This window comes from Taudactylus pleione, unplaced genomic scaffold (genome assembly GCF_031769625.1).
Source record: "Taudactylus pleione unplaced genomic scaffold, aTauple2 ptg001804l, whole genome shotgun sequence".
Taxonomy (NCBI): Eukaryota; Metazoa; Chordata; class Amphibia; order Anura; family Myobatrachidae; genus Taudactylus; species Taudactylus pleione.
This window is the reverse complement of record NW_028286201.1, coordinates 250332-275716: the sequence shown is the minus strand read 5'-3', so window position 1 is coordinate 275716 and position 25385 is coordinate 250332. Positions and strand designations below refer to the sequence as shown.

The 25385-nt window shown below is 43.4% G+C and overlaps 1 protein-coding gene across 1 annotated transcript in view; it reads right to left on the bottom strand.

Annotated features, from left to right (window-relative positions):
- RAB3GAP2 (RAB3 GTPase activating non-catalytic protein subunit 2) overlaps positions 1 to 25385 on the bottom strand; it is a gene marked incomplete at its 5' end in the record, with an annotated part of 258046 nt that overhangs the window by 110923 nt on the left and 121738 nt on the right. The window contains one exon of the mRNA XM_088465026.1: positions 180 to 292. Coding sequence (XP_088321152.1) covers positions 180 to 292 — 113 coding nt within the window. The remainder of the gene's footprint in view (positions 1 to 179; positions 293 to 25385) is intronic.

Sequence of the window (25385 nt, the reverse complement as noted above, 5' to 3'; positions counted from 1 at the left end):
TTTCCAACAACAATTTGAGATTGATCACACACAGCTGTAAGCATTTGACAATACTAATTTGAATTTCTCAGCCTGTGCGGGGACACACTTCTCATTTCTTGAATACAGTACAAGGCAATAAAGATGCAAATCCAAGTAACCATTGTACTGATATATAATGACATGATAAATGTTCTCACCTCTGGGTCCTTGTTCCACTGAACAATATACTCCCAACAACAGTGTGCGTGTAACACATCCAGATCCAGGCTACATGGGAAATGCTCATATACTAAATTCAGCAGCTCTATGACTATAAAGGAATAATAATATAACATGTCATTATAGAGAACTTTATAGAAGAAATATTAGGTACAATACATTTGTATAGTCTTTACCATGTAAGGTTCAAAATACTCATCAGCCAATATTTTAGTATACATACATATAAAGTAACGTGTTCTGGGGTCAGTCGCATTCATATAAAGTAACGTGTTCTGGGGTCAGTCACATACATATAAAGTAACGTGTTCTGGGGTCAGTCACATTCATATAAAGTAACGTGTTCTGGGGTCAGTCACATTCATATAATGTAACGTTGTGTTCTGGGGTCAGTCACATACATATAAAGTAACATTGTGTTCTGGGGTCAGTCACATACATATAAAGTAACGTTGTGTTCTGGGGTCAGTCACATACATATAAAGTAACATTGTGTTCTGGGGTCAGTCACATACATATAAAGTAACGTTGTGTTCTGGGGTCAGTCACATACATATAAAGTAACATTGTGTTCTGGGGTCAGTCACATACATATAAAGTAACATTGTGTTCTGGGGTCAGTCACATACATATAAAGTAACATTGTGTTCTGGGGTCAGTCACATACATATAAAGTAACGTTGTGTTCTGGGGTCAGTCACATTCTTATAAAGTAACATTGTGTTCTGGGGTCAGTCACATACATATAAAGTAACGCTGTGTTCTGGGGTCAGTCACATACATATAAAGTTGCGTTGTGTTCTGGGGTCAGTCACATTCATATAAAGTAACGTTGTGTTCTGGGGTCAGTCACATTCATATAAAGTAACGTTGTGTTCTGGGGTCAGTCACATTCATATAAAGTAACGTTGTGTTCTAGGGTCAGTCAGATACATATAATGTAACGTTGTGTTCTGGGGTCAGTCACATTCATATAAAGTAACGTTGTGTTCTGGGGTCAGTTTGCCAATCCTGGAACAAGATGAAGCATTAGAGATAAAAGTATGATGAGGATATCAAAGGAAATAGGCCATAGATGCTGCAGTATTGCATTCAGAAAGAAATGCGTATATAAGCATCTTTGTGCTCCATTATTCGTACACTCGTCACCATCGTCAGTGCTGGATTACAGCAATCTAAATACATCCTGATGACAAACTGAATTATCCTCCTGAAATATTCCTTCGTTGTGGGGGTACATGAAGTTCACGAAGGGCTACAAATGGTCATCAAACAATGTAATGTACCAGTTACCGGTCAATGAGGTGTTCAGGCGAACCAGCAGACCCAACCCATGCCATGTGAATACACCTTACGCCATTATGGAACCACCACCAGCCTGCATGGTGCCTTGTCGACAACTAGGGTCCATGGCCTCATGGGGTCTGCACCACACCCAAACCCTATCATCAGCCAGAAACAACTGGAACCGTGACTCATCGGGTCAAGCCACACGTTGCCAGTTCTCCATGGTCCAATTAGCGAAGTATTAAGCCCAGGTGAGGCGCTGTCTCCATTCTTACTGTTAATAGGGGTACTCTGGTGGGTCTTCTGCTCGACCACTATGCTGTCCACGGTGGGTGGTAATGCCTTCCATGAGGTATTCCCGGTACAAACGTGACACTGTAGATTGAGGAATGTTGAATGTCCGCACAACTTCGGAAATGGAATGTCCCATCTGTCGGGCACCCACTATCATGCCCCGTTCGAACTCTGATAATTCAGGTCACCTTGCCATGAGCAGCCCAGCCGGTGTTCAAACTGATTTACAAGATGTCAGATTACAACTGATGCAGGTCTGAGCATTTCCAAGACGTCAGAGTACGATGAAGCTACCGACCATTACCATCACATACTGTTATGCCATGACTTTTGGTATTTCAGTGTAAAGTCGGTGCCTCGTACATTTAGAGATTCCCCCTTCTAGAAACCCAAAACAGACTCAAGACCCATCAGAGGTGGTAGAGCCTAAGACTGTAGAGCTATATAAACATTCTTGGGATATGCATAAGGATATCCTTACAGAGAACTGCGGGTCACATAGGGTTGAGGTTACCAAAAGGTAAAAAAAAAAAGGCAGACTAGATGGGCCAAGTGTTTTTTATCTGCCGTCACATTCTAGGTTTCTATGTTAAGACTTTACCTGACCTCACGCATTTAACTGTCACTTTATTTTATTTAAAAAAAAAAAAAGTAAATACAACCCAAATGCTTGGCGGTCTTTTCTGTAGTCTATTAAGTGTATTTTGTATGTAATACACTGAGTCATGTTGGAGAAAAGTGCACTATAAATAATATTATTATTAAACAACTTTACTGATGATTGACAATACATGTACTTTATTTAAAAAAATAAATAAAAAAAATAAGCAAAACGGACAGAAACTGAAAAATGTCAGCTGGCACTGAAATAAAAAGAAAACGCAAAGTGAATAAAGGCAAGAAAGAAACTTTCCTGGCCATCGGCCTGCACGTGGTACGAGGCCTGCACGTGGCTTCAGTGGTCAGCAATATTTCCCTCACACCCTCTCTCTTGCCACTTACCTCTTCTGTAGACGACATGTTATATTTCAGTTTAGTCTCAGTTGATTAGATCTGAAAATATTATAAAGATCAGAGGCACACAACCATTAATGAGGGGTCCTAGAACAATGGCAAACGGACCCTGTGCAGCCAAGATAAAGCAAAGGATGAATACCGATGCTCTAAGCCAGCGGTGGCCAACCTGTGGCTCTTCCGTTGTTCTGATGCAGCTCCCCTGTCTGACACTGACTCCCTCCTCTGATAGGTGTGCAGATGATCAGAGAAGACTCGTCCTTTGTTGCAGCAGTCTGCTCCGCTCTGGAGGCATCTATGGGCGATGTGGTTATGTCACGCCACAAACTGGAGCCGACCTATGTGGCACAGACAATCGCAACATGGTAAAAGCTGTGGGGGTTTTATTTGTTTTTCATTTTGTGACATGTTGCGGATACAGGATGTCAGGGAATAAAAGCCCCATAGATAACTCACCTGACCCGGTACTAGATACAGAATGTCAGGGAATAAAAGCACCATAGATACCTCACCTGACCCAGTACTAGATACAGAATGTCAGGGAATAAAAGCCCCATAGATAACTCACCTGACCCAGTACTAGATACAGAATGTCAGGGAATAAAAGCCCCATAGATACCTCACCTGACCCAGTACTAGATACAGAATGTCAGGGAATAAAAGCCCCATAGATACCTCACCTGACCCAGTACTAGATACAGAATGTCAGGGAATAAAAGCCCCATAGATACCTCACCTGACCCGGTACTAGATACAGAATGTCAGGGAATAAAAGCACCATAGATACGTCACCTGACCCAGTACTAGATACAGAATGTCAGGGAATAAAAGCACCATAGATACCTCACCTGACCCAGTACTAGATACAGAGTGTCAGGGAATAAAAGCCCCATAGATACCTCACCTGACCCAGTACTAGATACAGAATGTCAGGGAATAAAAGCCCCATAGATAACTCACCTGACCCAGTACTAGATACAGAATGTCAGGGAATAAAAGCCACATATATACCTCACCTGAGCCGGTACTAGATACAGAATGTCAGGGAATAAAAGCCACATATATACCTCACCTGACCCGGTACTAGATACAGAATGTCAGGAAATAAAAGCCACATAGATACCTCACTTGAGCCGGTACTAGATACAGAATATGTCAGGGAATAAAAGCCCCATAGATACCTCACCTGAGCCGGTACTAGATACAGAATGTCAGGGAATAAAAGCCCCATAGATACCTCACCTGACCCAGTACTAGATACAGACTATCAGGGAATAAAAGCCCCATAGATACCTCACCTGACCCAGTACTAGATACAGAATATGTCAGGGAATAAAAGCCCCATAGATACCTCACCTGACCAAGTACTAGATAGAATAAAAGCCCCATAGATACCTCACCTGACCCGGTACTAGATAAAGAATGTCAGGTAATAAAAGCCCCACAGATAACTCAACTGACCCGAAACTAGATACAGAATGTCAGGGAATAAAAGCCCCATAGATACCTCACCTGACCCGGTACTAGATAAAGAATGTCAGGTAATAAAAGCCCCACAGATAACTCAACTGACCCGGTACTAGATACAAAATGTCAGGGAATAAAAGCCCCATAGAGAACTCACCTGACCCAGTACTAGATACAGAATGTCAGGGAATAAAAGCCCCATAGATACCTCACCTGACCCGGTACTAGATACAGAATGTCAGGAAATAAAAGCCACATAGATACCTCACTTGAGCCGGTACTAGATACAAAATGTCAGGGAATAAAAGCCCCATAGATACCTCACCTGAGCCGGTACTAGATACAGAATGTCAGGAAAGAAAAGCCCCATAGATACCTCACCTGACCCAGACATAGATACAAAATGTCAGGGAATAAAAGCCCCATAGATACCTCACCTGACCCAGTACTAGATACAGAATGTAAGGGAATAAAAGCCCCATAGATACCTCACCTGACCCGGTACTAGATACAGAAAGTCAGGGAATAAAAGCCCCATATATACCTCACCTGACCCGGTACTAGATACAGAATATGTCAGGGAATAAAAGCCCCATATATACCTCACCTGACCCGGTACTAGATACAGAATATGTCAGGGAATAAAAGCCCCATAGATACCTCACCTGAGCCGGTACTAGATACAGACTATCAGGGAATAAAAGCCCCATAGATACCTCACCTGACCCAGTACTAGATACAGAATGTCAGGGAATAAAAGCCCCATAGATACCTCACCTGACCCAGTACTAGATACAGAATGTCAGGGAATAAAAGCCCCATAGATACCTCACCTGACCCAGTACTAGATACAGAATGTCAGGGAATAAAAGCCCCATAGATACCTCACCTGACCCGGTACTAGATACAGAATGTCAGGGAATAAAAGCACCATAGATACCTCACCTGACCCAGTACTAGATACAGAATGTCAGGGAATAAAAGCACCATAGATACCTCACCTGACCCAGTACTAGATACAGAGTGTCAGGGAATAAAAGCCCCATAGATACCTCACCTGACCCAGTACTAGATACAGAATGTCAGGGAATAAAAGCCCCATAGATAACTCACCTGACCCAGTACTAGATACAGAATGTCAGGGAATAAAAGCCACATATATACCTCACCTGAGCCGGTACTAGATACAGAATGTCAGGGAATAAAAGCCACATATATACCTCACCTGACCCGGTACTAGATACAGAATGTCAGGAAATAAAAGCCACATAGATACCTCACTTGAGCCGGTACTAGATACAGAATATGTCAGGGAATAAAAGCCCCATAGATACCTCACCTGAGCCGGTACTAGATACAGAATGTCAGGGAATAAAAGCCCCATAGATACCTCACCTGACCCAGTACTAGATACAGACTATCAGGGAATAAAAGCCCCATAGATACCTCACCTGACCCAGTACTAGATACAGAATATGTCAGGGAATAAAAGCCCCATAGATACCTCACCTGACCAAGTACTAGATAGAATAAAAGCCCCATAGATACCTCACCTGACCCGGTACTAGATAAAGAATGTCAGGTAATAAAAGCCCCACAGATAACTCAACTGACCCGAAACTAGATACAGAATGTCAGGGAATAAAAGCCCCATAGATACCTCACCTGACCCGGTACTAGATAAAGAATGTCAGGTAATAAAAGCCCCACAGATAACTCAACTGACCCGGTACTAGATACAAAATGTCAGGGAATAAAAGCCCCATAGAGAACTCACCTGACCCAGTACTAGATACAGAATGTCAGGGAATAAAAGCCCCATAGATACCTCACCTGACCCGGTACTAGATACAGAATGTCAGGAAATAAAAGCCACATAGATACCTCACTTGAGCCGGTACTAGATACAAAATGTCAGGGAATAAAAGCCCCATAGATACCTCACCTGAGCCGGTACTAGATACAGAATGTCAGGAAAGAAAAGCCCCATAGATACCTCACCTGACCCAGACATAGATACAAAATGTCAGGGAATAAAAGCCCCATAGATACCTCACCTGACCCAGTACTAGATACAGAATGTAAGGGAATAAAAGCCCCATAGATACCTCACCTGACCCGGTACTAGATACAGAAAGTCAGGGAATAAAAGCCCCATATATACCTCACCTGACCCGGTACTAGATACAGAATATGTCAGGGAATAAAAGCCCCATATATACCTCACCTGACCCGGTACTAGATACAGAATATGTCAGGGAATAAAAGCCCCATAGATACCTCACCTGAGCCGGTACTAGATACAGACTATCAGGGAATAAAAGCCCCATAGATACCTCACCTGACCCAGTACTAGATACAGAATGTCAGGGAATAAAAGCCCCATATATACCTCACCTGACCCGGTACTAGATACAGAATGTCAGGGAATAAAAGCCCCATAGATACCTCACCTGACCCGGTACTAGATACAGAATGTCAGGGAATAAAAGCCCCACAGATACCTCACCTGAGCCAGAACTAGATACAGAATGTCAGGGAATAAAAGCCCCACAGATACCTCACCTGACCCAGTACTAGATACAGAATGTCAGGGAATAAAAGCCACATAGATACCTCACCTGAGCCTGTACTACATACAGAATGTCAGGGAATAAAAGCCCCATATATACCTCACCTGAGCCGGTACTAGATACAGAATGTCAGGGAATAAAAGCCCCATATATAGCTCACCTGACCCGGTACTAGATACAGAATGTCAGGGAATAACAGCCCCATAGATACCTCACCTGACCCGGTACTAGATACAGAATATCAGGGAATAAAAGCCCCATAGATACCTCACCTGACCCGGTACTAGAAACAGAATGTCAGGGAATAAAAGCCCCATATATACCTCACCTGACCCGGTACTAGATACAGAATATGTCAGGGAATAAAAGCCCCATAGATACCTCACCTGACCCAGTACTAGATACAGAATGTCAGGGAATAAAAGCCACATAGATACCTCACTTGACCCAGTACTAGATACAGAATATCAGGGAATAAAAGCCACATAGATACCTCACCTGACCCAGTACTAGATACAGAATGTCAGGGAATAAAAGCCACATAGATACCTCACCTGACCCGGTACTAGATACAGAAAGTCAGGGAATAAAAGCCCCATAGATACCTCACCTGAGGCGGTACTAGATACAGAATGTCAGGGAATAAAAGCCCCATAGATACCTCACCTGAGCCGATACTAGATACAGAATATGTCAGGGAATAAAAGCCCCATAGATACTTCACCTGACCCAGTACTAGATACAGAATGTCAGGGAATAAAAGCCAGATATATACCTCACCTGAGCCAGTACTAGATACAGAATATGTCAGGGAATAAAAGCCCCATAGATACCTCACCTGACCCAGTACTAGATACAGAATGTCAGGGAATAAAAGCCACATATATACCTCACCTGACCCAGTACTAGATACAGACTATCAGGGAATAAAAGCCCCATAGATACCTCACCAGAGCCGGTACTAGATACAAAATGTCAGGGAATAAAAGCCACATATATACCTCACCTGACCCAGTACTAGATACAGAATATGTCGGGGAATAAAAGCCCCATAGATACCTCACCTGAGCCGGTACTAGATACAGACTATCAGGGAATAAAAGCCCCATAGATACCTCACCTGACCCAGTACTAGATACAGAGTGTCAGGGAATAAAAGCCCCATAGATACCTCACCTGAGCCGGTACTAGATACAGAATGTCAGGGAATAAAAGCCCCATAGATACCTCACCTGAGCCGGTACTAGATACAGAATGTCAGGGAATAAAAGCCCCATAGATACCTCACCTGAGCCGGTACTAGATACAAAATGTCAGGGAATAAAAGCCACATATATACCTCACCAGACCCAGTACTAGATACAGAATATGTCAGGGAATAAAAGCCCCATAGATACCTCACCTGACCCGATACTAGATACAGAATATGACAGGGAATAAAAGCCCCATAGATACCTCACCTGACCCAGTACTAGATACAGAATGTCAGGGAATAAAAGCCCCATATATACCTCACCTGAGCTGGTACTAGATACAGAATGTCAGGGAATAAAAGCCCCATAGATAACTCACCTGAGCCGGTACTAGATACAGAATGTCAAGGAATAAAAGCCCCATAGATAACTCACCTGACCCAGTACTAGATACAGAGTATCAGGGAATAAAAGCCCCATAGATACCTCACCTGACCCAGTACTAGATACAAAATGTCAGGGAATAAAAGCCCCATATATACCTCACCTGACCCGGTACTAGATACAGAATATGACAGGAAATAAAAGCCCCATAGATACCTCACCTGACCCAGTACTAGATACAGAATATGTCAGGAAATAAAAGCCCCATAGATACCTCACCTGACCCAGTACTAGATACAGAATATGTCAGGGAATAAAAGCCCCATAGATACCTCACCTGACCCAGTACTAAATACAGAATGTCAGGGAATAATTGCCCATAGATACCTCACCTGACCCAGTACTAGATACAGAATGTCAGGGAATAAAAGCCCCATAGATAACTCACCTGACCCAGTACTAGATACAAAATGTCAGGGAATAAAAGCCACATATATACCTCACCTGACCCAGTACTAGATACAGAATGTCAGGGAATAAAAGACCCATAGATACCTCACCTGACCCAGTACTAGATACAGAATGTCAGGGAATAAAAGCCCCATAGATACCTCACCTGACCCGGTACTAGATACAGAATGTCAGGGAATAAAAGCCCCATAGATACCTCACCTGACCCGATACTAGATACAGAATGTCAGGGAATAAAAGCCCCATAGATACCTCACCTGACCCGGTACTAGATACAGAATGTCAGGGAATAAAAGCCCCATAGATACCTCACCTGACCCGGTACTAGATACAGAATGTCAGGGAATAAAAGCCCCATAGATACCTCACCTGACCCGAAACTAGATACAGAATGTCAGGGAATAAAAGCCCCATAGATACCTCACCTGAGCCGGTACTAGATACAGAATGTCAGGGAATAAAAGCCACATAGATACCTCACCTAAGCCAGTACTAGATACAGAATATGTCAGGGAATAAAAGCCCCATAGATACCTCACCAGACCCAGTACTAGATACAGAATGTCAGGGAATAAAAGCCCCATAGATACCTCACCTGAGCCGGTACTAGATACAGAATGTCAGGGAATAAAAGCCCCATATATACCTCACCTGAGCCGGTACTAGATACAGAATGTCAGGGAATAAAAGCCCCATAGATACCTCACCTGACCCAGTACTAAATACAGAATGTCAGGGAATAATTGCCCATAGATACCTCACCTGACCCAGTGCTAGATACAGAATGTCAGGGAATAATTGCCCATAGATACCTCACCTGACCCAGTACTAGATACAAAATGTCAGGGAATAAAAGCCACATATATACCTCACCTGACCCAGTACTAGATACAGAATGTCAGGGAATAAAAGACCCATAGATACCTCACCTGACCCAGTACTAGATACAGAATGTCAGGGAATAAAAGCCCCATAGATACCTCACCTGACCCGGTACTAGATACAGAATGTCAGGGAATAAAAGCCCCATAGATACCTCACCTGACCCGATACTAGATACAGAATGTCAGGGAATAAAAGCCCCATAGATACCTCACCTGACCCGGTACTAGATACAGAATGTCAGGGAATAAAAGCCCCATAGATACCTCACCTGACCCGGTACTAGATACAGAATGTCAGGGAATAAAAGCCCCATAGATACCTCACCTGACCCGAAACTAAATACAGAATGTCAGGGAATAAAAGCCCCATAGATACCTCACCTGAGCCGGTACTAGATACAGAATGTCAGGGAATAAAAGCCACATAGATACCTCACCTAAGCCAGTACTAGATACAGAATATGTCAGGGAATAAAAGCCCCATAGATACCTCACCAGACCCAGTACTAGATACAGAATGTCAGGGAATAAAAGCCCCATAGATACCTCACCTGAGCCGGTACTAGATACAGAATGTCAGGGAATAAAAGCCCCATATATACCTCACCTGAGCCGGTACTAGATACAGAATGTCAGGGAATAAAAGCCCAATATATACCTCACCTGACCCAGTACTAGATACAGAATGTCAGGGAATAACAGCCCCATAGATACCTCACCTGACCCAGTACTAGATACAGAATGTCAGGGAATAAAAGCCCCATAGATACCTCACCTGACCCGATACTAGATACAGAATGTCAGGGAATAAAAGCCTCATAGATACCTCACCTGACCCGGTACTAGATACAGAATATGTCAGGGAATAAAAGCCCCATAGATACCTTACCTGACCCGATACTAGATACAGAATGTCAGGGAATAAAAGCCCCATAGATACCTCACCTGAGCCGGTACTAGATACAGAATGTCAGGGAATAAAAGCCCCATAGATACTCACCTGACTCGGTACTAGATACAGAATATGTCAGGGAATAAAAGCCCCATAGATACCTCACCTGAGCCGATACTAGATACAAAATGTCAGGGAATAAAAGCCCCATAGATACCTCACCTGAGCCGATACTAGATACAAAATGTCAGGGAATAAAAGCCCCATAGATACCTCACCTGACCCGGTACTAGATACAGAATGTCAGGGAATAAAAGCCCCATAGATACCTCACCTGACCCGGTACTAGATACAGAATGTCAGGGAATAAAAGCCCCATAGATACCTCACCTGACCCAGTACTAGATACAGAATGTCAGGAAATAAAAGCCCCATAGATACCTCACCTGACCCGGTACTAGATAGAATAAAAGCCCCATAGATACCTCACCTGACCCGGTACTAGATACAGAATGTCAGGGAATAAAAGCCCCATAGATACCTCACCTGAGCCGATACTAGATACAGACTATCAGGAAATAAAAGCCCCATAGATAACTCACCTGACCCGGTACTAGATACAGACTATCAGGGAATAAAAGCCCCATAGATACCTCACCTGAGCCGATACTAGATACAAAATGTCAGGGAATAAAAGCCCCATAGATACCTCACCTGAGCCGATACTAGATACAGACTATCAGGAAATAAAAGCCCCATAGATAACTCACCTGACCCGGTACTAGATACAGACTATCAGGAAATAAAAGCCCCATAGATACCTCACCTGAGCCGATACTAGATACAAAATGTCAGGGAATAAAAGCCACATATATACCTCACCTGACCCAGTACTAGATACAGAATGTCAGGGAATAAAAGCCCCATAGATACCTCACCTGACCAAGTACTAGATACAGAATATGTCAGGGAATAAAAGCCCCATAGATACCTCACCTGACCCGGTACTAGATAGAATAAAATCCCCATAGATACCTCACCTGAGCCGATACTAGATACAGAATGTCAGGGAATAAAAGCCCCATAGATACCTCACCTGAGCCGGTACTAGATACAAAATGTCAGGGAATAAAAGCCCCATAGATACCTCACCTGAGCCGATACTAGATATAAAATGTCAGGGAATAAAAGCCCCATAGATACCTCACCTGACCCGGTACTAGATACAGAATGTCAGGGAATAAAAGCCCCATAGATACCTCACCTGACCCAGTACTAGATACAGAATGTCAGGGAATAAAAGCCCCATAGATAACTCACCTGACCCGGTACTAGATACAGAATGTCAGGGAATAAAAGCCCCATAGATACCTCACCTGACCCAGTACTAGATACAGAATGTCAGGGAATAAAAGCCCCATAGATACCTCACCTGAGCCGGTACTAGATACAGAATGTCAGGGAATAAAAGCCCCATAGATACCTCACCTGAGCCGATACTAGATACAAAATGTCAGGGAATAAAAGCCCCATAGATAACTCACCAGACCAAGTACTAGATACAGAATATGTCAGGGAATAAAAGCCCCATAGATACCTCACCTGACCCAGTACTAGATACAGAGTGTCAGGGAATAAAAGCCCCATAGATACCTCACCTGAGCCGGTACTAGATACAGAATGTCAGGGAATAAAAGCCCCATAGATACCTCACCTGACCCGGTACTAGATACAGAATGTCAGGGAATAAAAGCCCCATAGATACCTCACCTGACCCGGTACTAGATACAGAATGTCAGGGAATAAAAGCCCCATATATACCTCACCTGACCCAGTACTAGATACAGACTATCAGGAAATAAAAGCCCCATAGATACCTCACCTGAGCCGATACTAGATACAAAATGTCAGGGAATAAAAGCCACATATATACCTCACCTGACCCAGTACTAGATACAGAATGTCAGGGAATAAAAGCCCCATAGATACCTCACCTGACCAAGTACTAGATACAGAATATGTCAGGGAATAAAAGCCCCATAGATACCTCACCTGACCCGGTACTAGATAGAATAAAATCCCCATAGATACCTCACCTGAGCCGATACTAGATACAAAATGTCAGGGAATAAAAGCCCCATAGATACCTCACCTGAGCCGGTACTAGATACAGAATGTCAGGGAATAAAAGCCCCATAGATACCTCACCTGACCCAGTACTAGATACAGAATGTCAGGGAATAAAAGCCCCATAGATAAATCACCTGACCCGGTACTAGATACAGAATGTCAGGGAATAAAAGCCCCATAGATACCTCACCTGACTCGGTACTAGATACAGAATGTCAGGGAATAAAAGCCCCATAGATACCTCACCTGACCCAGTACTAGATACAGAATGTCAGGGAATAAAAGCCCCATAGATACCTCACCTGACCCGGTACTAGATACAGAATGTCAGGGAATAAAAGCCCCATAAATACCTCACCTGACCCGGTACTAGATACAGAATGTCAGGGAATAAAAGCCCCATAGATACCTCACCTGACCCGGTACTAGATACAGAATGTCAGGGAATAAAAGCCCCATAGATACCTCACCTGACCCGGTACTAGATACAGAATGTCAGGGAATAAAAGCCCCATATATACCTCACCTGACCCGGTACTAGATACAGAATGTCAGGGAATAAAAGCCACATATATACCTCACCTGACCCGATACTAGATACAGAATATGTCAGGGAATAAAAGCCCCATAGATACCTCACCTGACCCAGTACTAGATACAGACTATCAGGGAATAAAAGTCCCATAGATACCTCACCTGACCCAGTACTAGATACAGAATGTCAGGGAATAAAAGCCCCATAGATACCTCACCTGACCCAGTACTAGATACAGAATGTCAGGGAATAAAAGCCACATATATACCTCACCTGACCCAGTACTAGATACAGAATGTCAGGGAATAAAAGCCACATATATACCTCACCTGACCCAGTACTAGATACAGAATGTCAGGGAATAAAAGCCCCATAGATACCTCACCTGAGCCAGTACTAGATACAGAATGTCAGGGAATAAAAGCCACATAGATACCTCACCTGAGCCGATACTAGATACAGAATGTCAGGAAATAAAAGCCCCATAGATAACTCACCTGACCCGGTACTAGATACAGACTATCAGGGAATAAAAGCCCCATAGATACCTCACCTGAGCCGATACTAGATACAAAATGTCAGGGAATAAAAGCCCCATAGATACCTCACCTGAGCCGATACTAGATACAAAATGTCAGGGAATAAAAGCCCCATAGATACCTCACCTGACCCGGTACTAGATACAGAATGTCAGGGAATAAAAGCCCCATAGATACCTCACCTGACCCGGGACTAGATACAGAATGTCAGGGAATAAAAGCCCCATAGATACCTCACCTGACCCAGTACTAGATACAGAATGTCAGGGAATAAAAGCCCCATAGATACCTCACCTGACCCAGTACTAGATACAGAATGTCAGGGAATAAAAGCCCCATATATACCTCACCTGAGCCGGTACTAGATACAGAATGTCAGGGAATAAAAGCCCCATAGATAACTCACCTGAGCCGGTACTAGATACAGAATGTCAAGGAATAAAAGCCCCATAGATAACTCACCTGACCCAGTACTAGATACAGAGTATCAGGGAATAAAAGCCCCATAGATACCTCACCTGACCCAGTACTAGATACAAAATGTCAGGGAATAAAAGCCCCATATATACCTCACCTGACCCGGTACTAGATACAGAATATGACAGGAAATAAAAGCCCCATAGATACCTCACCTGACCCAGTACTAGATACAGAATATGTCAGGAAATAAAAGCCCCATAGATACCTCACCTGACCCAGTACTAGATACAGAATATGTCAGGGAATAAAAGCCCCATAGATACCTCACCTGACCCAGTACTAAATACAGAATGTCAGGGAATAATTGCCCATAGATACCTCACCTGACCCAGTACTAGATACAGAATGTCAGGGAATAAAAGCCCCATAGATAACTCACCTGACCCAGTACTAGATACAAAATGTCAGGGAATAAAAGCCACATATATACCTCACCTGACCCAGTACTAGATACAGAATGTCAGGGAATAAAAGACCCATAGACACCTCACCTGACTCAGTACTAGATACAGAATGTCAGGGAATAAAAGACCCATAGATACCTCACCTGACCCGGTACTAGATATAGAATGTCAGGGAATAAAAGCCCCATAGATGCCTCACCTGACCCGGTACTAGATACAGAATGTCAGGGAATAAAAGCCCCATAGATACCTCACCTGACCCGATACTAGATACAGAATGTCAGGGAATAAAAGCCCCATAGATACCTCACCTGACCCGGTACTAGATACAGAATGTCAGGGAATAAAAGCCCCATAGATAACTCACCTGACCCAGTACTAGATACAGAATATGTCAGGGAATAAAAGCCCCTTAGATAACTCACCTGAGCCGGTACTAGATACAGAATGTCACGGAATAAAAGCCCCATAGATACCTCACCTGACCCAGTACTAGATACAGAATGTCAGGGAATAAAAGCCCCATAGATAACTCACCTGACCCAGTACTAGATACAGAATGTCAGGGAATAAAAGCCCCATAGATACCTCACCTGACCCGGTACTAGATACAGAATGTCAGGGAATAAAAGCCCCATAGATACCTCACCTGACCCGAAACTAGATACAGAATGTCAGGGAATAAAAGCCCCATAGATACCTCACCTGAGCTGGTACTAGATACAGAATGTCAGGGAATAAAAGCCACATAGATACCTCACCTAAGCCAGTACTAGATACAGAATATGTCAGGGAATAAAAGCCCCATAGATACCTCACCAGACCCAGTACTAGATACAGAATGTCAGGGAATAATTGCCCATAGATACCTCACCTGACCCAGTACTAGATACAGAATGTCAGGGAATAAAAGCCACATATATACCTCACCTGACCCAGTACTAGATACAGAATGTCAGGGAATAAAAGCCCCATAGATACCTCACCTGACCCGATACTAGATACAGAATGTCAGGGAATAAAAGCCCCATAGATACCTCACCTGAGCCGGTACTAGATACAGAATGTCAGGGAATAAAAGCCCCATAGATACTCACTTGACTCGGTACTAGATACAGAATATGTCAGGGAATAAAAGCCCCATAGATAACTCACCTGACCCAGTACTAGATACAGAATGTCAGGGAATAAAAGCCCCATAGATACCTCACATGACCCGGCACTAGATACAGAATGTCAGGGAATAAAAGACCCATAGATAACTCACCTGACCCGGCACTAGATACAGAATGTCAGGGAATAAAAGCCCCATAGATACCTCACCTGACCCGGTACTAGATACAGAATGTCAGGGAATAAAAGCCCCATAGATACCTCACCTGACCCGGTACTAGATACAGAATGTCAGGGAATAAAAGCCCCATAGATACCTCACCTGACTCGGTACTAGATACAGAATGTCAGGGAATAAAAGCCCCATAGATACCTCACCTGACCCAGTACTAGATACAGAATGTCAGGGAATAAAAGCCCCATAGATACCTCACCTGACCCGGTACTAGATACAGAATGTCAGGGAATAAAAGCCCCATAAATACCTCACCTGACCCGGTACTAGATACAGAATGTCAGGGAATAAAAGCCCCATAGATACCTCACCTGACCCGGTACTAGATACAGAATGTCAGGGAATAAAAGCCCCATAGATACCTCACCTGACCCGATACTAGATACAGAATGTCAGGGAATAAAAGCCCCATATATACCTCACCTGACCCGGTACTAGATACAGAATGTCAGGGAATAAAAGCCACATATATACCTCACCTGACCCGATACTAGATACAGAATATGTCAGGGAATAAAAGCCCCATAGATACCTCACCTGACCCAGTACTAGATACAGAATGTCAGGGAATAAAAGCCCCATAGATACCTCACCTGACCCAGTACTAGATACAGAATGTCAGGGAATAAAAGCCACATATATACCTCACCTGACCCAGTACTAGATACAGAATGTCAGGGAATAAAAGCCACATATATACCTCACCTGACCCAGTACTAGATACAGAATGTCAGGGAATAAAAGCCCCATAGATACCTCACCTGAGCCAGTACTAGATACAGAATGTCAGGGAATAAAAGCCACATAGATACCTCACCTGAGCCGATACTAGATACAGAATGTCAGGAAATAAAAGCCCCATAGATAACTCACCTGACCCGGTACTAGATACAGACTATCAGGGAATAAAAGCCCCATAGATACCTCACCTGAGCCGATACTAGATACAAAATGTCAGGGAATAAAAGCCCCATAGATACCTCACCTGAGCCGATACTAGATACAAAATGTCAGGGAATAAAAGCCCCATAGATACCTCACCTGACCCGGTACTAGATACAGAATGTCAGGGAATAAAAGCCCCATAGATACCTCACCTGACCCGGTACTAGATACAGAATGTCAGGGAATAAAAGCCCCATAGATACCTCACCTGACCCAGTACTAGATACAGAATGTCAGGAAATAAAAGCCCCATAGATAACTCACCTGACCCGGTACTAGATACAGACTATCAGGGAATAAAAGCCCCATAGATACCTCACCTGAGCCGATACTAGATACAAAATGTCAGGGAATAAAAGCCCCATAGATACCTCACCTGAGCCGATACTAGATACAAAATGTCAGGGAATAAAAGCCCCATATATACCTCACCTAACCCGGTACTAGATACAGAATGTCAGGGAATAAAAGCCCCATAGATACCTCACCTGACCCGGTACTAGATACAGAATGTCAGGGAATAAAAGACCCATAGATACCTCACCTGACCCAGTACTAGATACAGAATGTCAAGGAATAAAAGCCACATAGATAACTCACCTGAGCCGATACTAGATAGAATAAAAGCCCCATAGATAACTCACCTGAGCCAATACTAGATACAGAATGTCAGGGAATAAAAGCCACATATATACCTCACCTGACCCGGTACTAGATACAGAATGTGTCAGGGAATAAAAGCCCCATAGATAACTCACCTGACCCAGTACTAGATACAAAATGTCATGGAATAAAAGCCCCATAGATACCTCACCTGACCCAGTACTAGATACAGAATGTCAGGGAATAAAAGCCCCATAGATAACTCACCTGACCCAGTACTAGATACAGAATGTCAGGGAATAAAAGCCCCATAGATACCTCACCTGACCCAGTACTAGATACAGAATATGTCAGGGAATAAAAGCCCCATAGATACCTCACCTGACCCAGAACTAGATACAGAATATGTCAGGGAATAAAAGCCCCATAGATACCTCACCTGACCCGGTACTAGATAGAATAAAAGCCCCATAGATACCTCACCTGACCCGGTACTAGATACAGAATGTCAGGGAATAAAAGCCCCATAGATACCTCACCTGAGCCGATACTAGATACAGACTATCAGGGAATAAAAGCCACATATATACCTCACCTGACCCAGTACTAGATACAAAATGTCAGGGAATAAAAGCCACATATATACCTCACCTGACCCAGTACTAGATACAGAATGACAGGAAATAAAAGCCCCATAGATAACTCACCTGACCCGGTACTAGATACATACTATCAGGGAATAAAAGCCCCATAGATACCTCACCTGAGCCGATACTAGATACAAAATGTCAGGGAATAAAATCCCCATAGATACCTCACCTGAGCCGATACTAGATACAGACTATCAGGAAATAAAAGCCCCATAGATAACTCACCTGACCCGGTACTAGATACAGACTATCAGGAAATAAAAGCCCCATAGATACCTCACCTGAGCCGATACTAGATACAAAATGTCAGGGAATAAAAGCCACATATATACCTCACCTGACCCAGTACTAGATACAGAATGTCAGGGAATAAAAGCCCCATAGATACCTCACCTGACCAAGTACTAGATACAGAATATGTCAGGGAATAAAAGCCCCATAGATACCTCACCTGACCCGGTACTAGATAGAATAAAATCCCCATAGATACCTCACCTGAGCCGATACTAGATACAGAATGTCAGGGAATAAAAGCCCCATAGATACCTCACCTGAGCCAGTACTAGATACAAAATGTCAGGGAATAAAAGCCCCATAGATACCTCACCTGAGCCGATACTAGATATAAAATGTCAGGGAATAAAAGCCCCATAGATACCTCACCTGACCCGGTACTAGATACAGAATGTCAGGGAATAAAAGCCCCATAGATACCTCACCTGACCCACTACTAGATACAGAATGTCAGGGAATAAAAGCCCCATAGATAACTCACCTGACCCGGTACTAGATACAGAATGTCAGGGAATAAAAGCCCCATAGATACCTCACCTGACCCAGTACTAGATACAGAATGTCAGGGAATAAAAGCCCCATAGATACCTCACCTGAGCCGGTACTAGATACAGAATGTCAGGGAATAAAAGCCCCATAGATACCTCACCTGAGCCGATACTAGATACAAAATGTCAGGGAATAAAAGCCCCATAGATAACTCACCAGACCAAGTACTAGATACAGAATATGTCAGGGAATAAAAGCCCCATAGATACCTCACCTGACCCAGTACTAGATACAGAGTGTCAGGGAATAAAAGCCCCATAGATACCTCACCTGAGCCGGTACTAGATACAGAATGTCAGGGAATAAAAGCCCCATAGATACCTCACCTGACCCGGTACTAGATACAGAATGTCAGGGAATAAAAGCCCCATATATACCTCACCTGACCCAGTACTAGATACAGACTATCAGGAAATAAAAGCCCCATAGATACCTCACCTGAGCCGATACTAGATACAAAATGTCAGGGAATAAAAGCCACATATATACCTCACCTGACCCAGTACTAGATACAGAATGTCAGGGAATAAAAGCCCCATAGATACCTCACCTGACCAAGTACTAGATACAGAATATGTCAGGGAATAAAAGCCCCATAGATACCTCACCTGACCCGGTACTAGATAGAATAAAATCCCCATAGATACCTCACCTGAGCCGATACTAGATACAGAATGTCAGGGAATAAAAGCCCCATAGATACCTCACCTGAGCCGGTACTAGATACAAAATGTCAGGGAATAAAAGCCCCATAGATACCTCACCTGACCCGGTACTAGATACAGAATGTCAGGGAATAAAAGCCCCATAGATACCTCACCTGACCCAGTACTAGATACAGAATGTCAGGGAATAAAAGCCCCATAGATAAATCACCTGACCCGGTACTAGATACAAAATGTCAGGGAATAAAAGCCCCATAGATAACTCACCAGACCCAGTACTAGATACAGAATATGTCAGGGAATAAAAGCCCCATAGATACCTCACCTGACCCAGTACTAGATACAGACTATCAGGAAATAAAAGCCCCATAGATACCTCACCTGAGCCGATACTAGATACAAAATGTCAGGGAATAAAAGCCACATATATACCTCACCTGACCCAGTACTAGATACAGAATGTCAGGGAATAAAAGCCACATATATACTTCACCTGACCCAGTACTAGATACAGAATGTCAGGGAATAAAAGCCCCATATATACCTCACCTGACCCAGTACTAGATACAGAATGTCAGGGAATAAAAGCCCCATATATACCTCACCTGACCCAGTACTAGATACAGAATGTAAGGGAATAAAAGCCCCATATATACCTCACCTGACCCAGTACTAGATATAAACTATCAGGGAATAAAAGCCCCATAGATACCTCACCTGACCCGGTACTAGATACAGAATGTCAGGGAATAAAAGCCACATATATACCTCACCTGACCCAGTACTAGATACAGAATGTCAGGGAATAAAAGCCCCATAGATACCTCACCTGACCCGGTACTAGATACAGAATGTCAGGAAATAAAAGCCCCATAGATAACTCACCTGACCCGGTACTAGATACAGACTATCAGGAAATAAAAGCCCCATAGATACCTCACCTGAGCCGATACTAGATACAAAATGTCAGGGAATAAAAGCCACATATATACCTCACCTGACCCAGTACTAGATACAGAATGTCAGGGAATAAAAGCCCCATAGATACCTCACCTGAGCCGGTACTAGATACAGAATGTCAGGGAATAAAAGCCACATAGATACCTCACCTGACCCAGTACTAGATACAGAATATGTCAGGGAATAAAAGCCCCATAGATACCTCACCTGACCCGGTACTAGATAGAATAAAAGCCCCATAGATACCTCACCTGAGCCGATACTAGATACAGAATGTCAGGGAATAAAAGCCCCATAGATACCTCACCTGAGCCGGTACTAGATACAAAATGTCAGGGAATAAAAGCCCCATAGATACCTCACCTGAGCCGATACTAGATACAAAATGTCAGGGAATAAAAGCCCCATAGATAACTCACCTGACCCGGTACTAGATAGAATAAAAGCCCCATAGATACCTCACCTGAGCCGATACTAGATACAGAATGTCAGGGAATAAAAGCCCCATAGATAACTCACCTGACCCGATACTAGACACAGAATGTCAGGGAATAAAAGCCCCATAGATACCTCACCTGAGGCGGTACTAGATACAGAATGTCAGGGAATAAAAGCCCCATAGATACCTCACCTGAGCCGATACTAGATACAGAATATGTCAGGGAATAAAAGCCCCATAGATACCTCACCTGAGCCGGTACTAGATACAGAATGTCAGGGAATAAAAGCCCCATAGATACCTCACCTGACCCGGTACTAGATACAGAATGTCAGGGAATAAAAGCCCCATAGATACCTCACCTGACCAGGTACTAGATACAGAATGTCAGGGAATAAAAGCCCCAAAGATAACTCACCTGAGCCGGTACTAGATACAGAATGTCAGGGAATAAAAGCCCCATAGATACCTCACCTGAGCCGGTACTAGATACAGAATGTCAGGGAATAAAAGCCCCATAGATACCTCACCTGAGCCGGTACTAGATACAGAATGTCAGGGAATAAAAGCCCCATAGATACCTCACCTGACCCAGTACTAGATACAGAATGTCAGGGAATAAAAGCCCCATATATACCTCACCTGAGCCGGTACTAGATACAGAATGTCAGGGAATAAAAGCCCCATAGATACCTCACCTGACCCAGTACTAGATACAGAATGTCAGGAAATAAAAGCACCATAGATAACTCACCTGACCCGGTACTAGATACAGACTATCAGGGAATAAAAGCCCCATAGATACCTCACCTGAGCCGATACTAGATACAATATGTCAGGGAATAAAAGCCCCATAGATACCTCACCTGAGCCGATACTAGATACAAAATGTCAGGGAATAAAAGCCCCATATATACCTCACCTGACCTGGTACTAGATACAGAATGTCAGGGAATAAAAGCCCCATAGATACCTCACCTGAGCCGGTACTAGATACAGACTATCAGGGAATAAAAGCCCCATAGATACCTCACCTGACCCAGTACTAGATACAGAATATGTCAGGGAATAAAAGCCCCATAGATACCTCACCTGACCCAGTACTAGATACAGAATATGTCAGGGAATAAAAGCCCCATAGATACCTCACCTGAGCCGGTACTAGATACAGACTATCAGGGAATAAAAGCCCCATAGATACCTCACCTGACCCAGTACTAGATACAGAATATGTCGGGGAATAAAAGCCCCATAGATACCTCACCTGACTCAGTACTAGATACAGAATATGTCAGGGAATAAAAGCCCCATAGATACCTCACCTGACCCGGTACTAGATAGAATAAAAGCCCCATAGATACCTCACCTGACCCGGTACTAGATACAGAATGTCAGGGAATAAAAGCCCCATAGATACCTCACCTGACCCAGTACTAGATACAAAATGTCAGGGAATAAAAGCCCCATAGATACCTCACCTGAGCCGATACTAGATACAAAATGTCAGGGAATAAAAGCCCCATAGATACCTCACCTGACCCAGTACTAGATACAGAATGTCAGGAAATAAAAGCCCCATAGATACCTCACCTGACCCAGTACTAGATACAGAATGTCAGGGAATAAAAGCCACATAGATACCTCACCTGACCCGGTACTAGATACAGAATGTCAGGGAATAAAAGCCCCATAGATACCTCACCTGACCCAGTACTAGATACAGAATGTCAGGGAATAAAAGCCCCATAGATAACTCACCTGACCCGGTACTAGATACAGAATGTCAGGAAATAAAAGCCCCATAGATAACTCACCAGACCCGGTACTAGATACAAAATGTCAGGGAATAAAAGCCCCATAGATACCTCACCTGAGCCGATACTAGATACAAAATGTCAGGGAATAAAAGCCACATATATACCTCACCTGACCCAGTACTAGATACAGAATGTCAGGGAATAAAAGCCACATATATACCTCACCTGACCCAGTACTAGATACAGAATGTCAGGGAATAAAAGCCCCATAGATACCTCACCTGACCCGGCACTAGATACAGAATGTCAGGAAATAAAAGCCCCATAGATACCTCACCTGAGCCGATACTAGATACAAAATGTCAGGGAATAAAAGCCCCATAGATACCTCACCTGACCCGGTACTAGATACAGACTATCTGGAAATAAAAGCCCCATAGATAACTCACCTGACCCGGTACTAGATACAGACTATCAGGAAATAAAAGCCCCAAAGATACCTCACCTGAGCCGATACTAGATACAAAATGTCAGGGAATAAAAGCCACATATATACCTCACCTGACCCAGTACTAGATACAGAATATGTCGGGGAATAAAAGCCCCATAGATACCTTACCTGACCCAGTACTAGATACAGAATGTCAGTGAATAAAAGCCCCATATATACCTCACCTGAGCCGATACTAGATACAAAATGTCAGGGAATAAAAGCCCCATATATACCTCACCTGACCCAGAACTAGATACAGAATGTCAGGGAATAAAAGCCCCATAGATACCTCACCTAACCCAGTACTAGATATAAACTATCAGGGAATAAAAGCCCCATAGATACCTCACCTGACCCAGTACTAGATACAGAATGTCAGGAAATAAAAGCCCCATAGATAACTCACCTGACCAGGTACTAGATACAGACTATCAGGGAATAAAAGCCCCATAGATACCTCACCTGAGCCGATACTAGATACAAAATGTCAGGGAATAAAAGCCCCATAGATACCTCACCTGAGCCGATACTAGATACAAAATGTCAGGGAATAAAAGCCCCATAGATACCTCACCTAACCCAGTACTAGATACAGAATGTCAGGAAATAAAAGCCCGATAGATAACTCACCTGACCCGGTACTAGATACAGAATGTCAGGAAATAAACTCACCTGACCCGGTACTAGATACAGACTATCAGGAAATAAAAGCCCCATAGATACCTCACCTGAGCCGATACTAGATACAGACTATCAGGAAATAAAAGCCCCATAGATACCTCACCTGACCCGGTACTAGATACAGACTATCAGGAAATAAAAGCCCCATAGATACCTCACCTGAGCCGATACTAGATACAAAATGTCAGGGAATAAAAGCCACATATATTCCTCACCTGACCCAGTACTAGATACAGAATATGTCAGGGAATAAAAGCCCCATAGATACCTCACCTGACCCGGTACTAGATAGAATAAAAGCCCCATAGATACCTCACCTGAGCCGATACTAGATACAGAATGTCAGGGAATAAAAGCCCCATAGATACCTCACCTGAGCCGGTACTAGATACAGAATGTCAGGGAATAAACGCCCCATATATACCTCACCTGAGCCGGTACTAGATACAGAATGTCAAGGAATAAAAGCCCCATAGATACCTCACCTGAGCCGGTACTAGATACAAAATGTCAGGGAATAAAAGCCCCATAGATACCTCATCTGACCCAGTACTAGATACAGAATGTCAGGGGATAAAAACCCCATAGATACCTCACCTGAGCCGGTACTAGATACAGAATGTCAGGGAATAAAAGCCCCATAGATAACTCACCTGATCCAGTACTAGATACAGAATGTCAGGGAATAAAAGCCCCATAGATACCTCAGCTGACCTGGTACTAGATACAGAATGTCAGGGAATAAAAGCCCCATAGATACCTCACCTGACCCGGTACTAGATACAGAATGTGTCAGGGAATAAAAGCCCCATAGATACCTCACCTGACCCGGTACTAGATACAGAATGTCAGGGAATAAAAGCCCCATAGATACCTCACCTGAGCCGATACTAGATACAGAAAGTCAGGGAATAAAAGCCCCATATATACCTCACCTGAGCCGGTACTAGATAGAATAAAAGCCCCATAGATACCTCCCCTGAGCCGATACTAGATACAGAATGTCAGGGAATAAAAGCCCCATAGATACCTCACCTGAGCCGATACTAGATACAGAATGTCAGGGAATAAAAGCCCCATAGATACCTCACCTGACCCGGTACTAGATACAGAATGTCAGGGAATAAAAGCCCCATAGATACCTCACCTGACCCAGTACTAGATACAGAATGTCAGGGGATAAAAGCCCCATAGATACCTCACCTGAGCCGGTACTAGATACAGAATGTCAGGGAATAAAAGCCCCATAGATA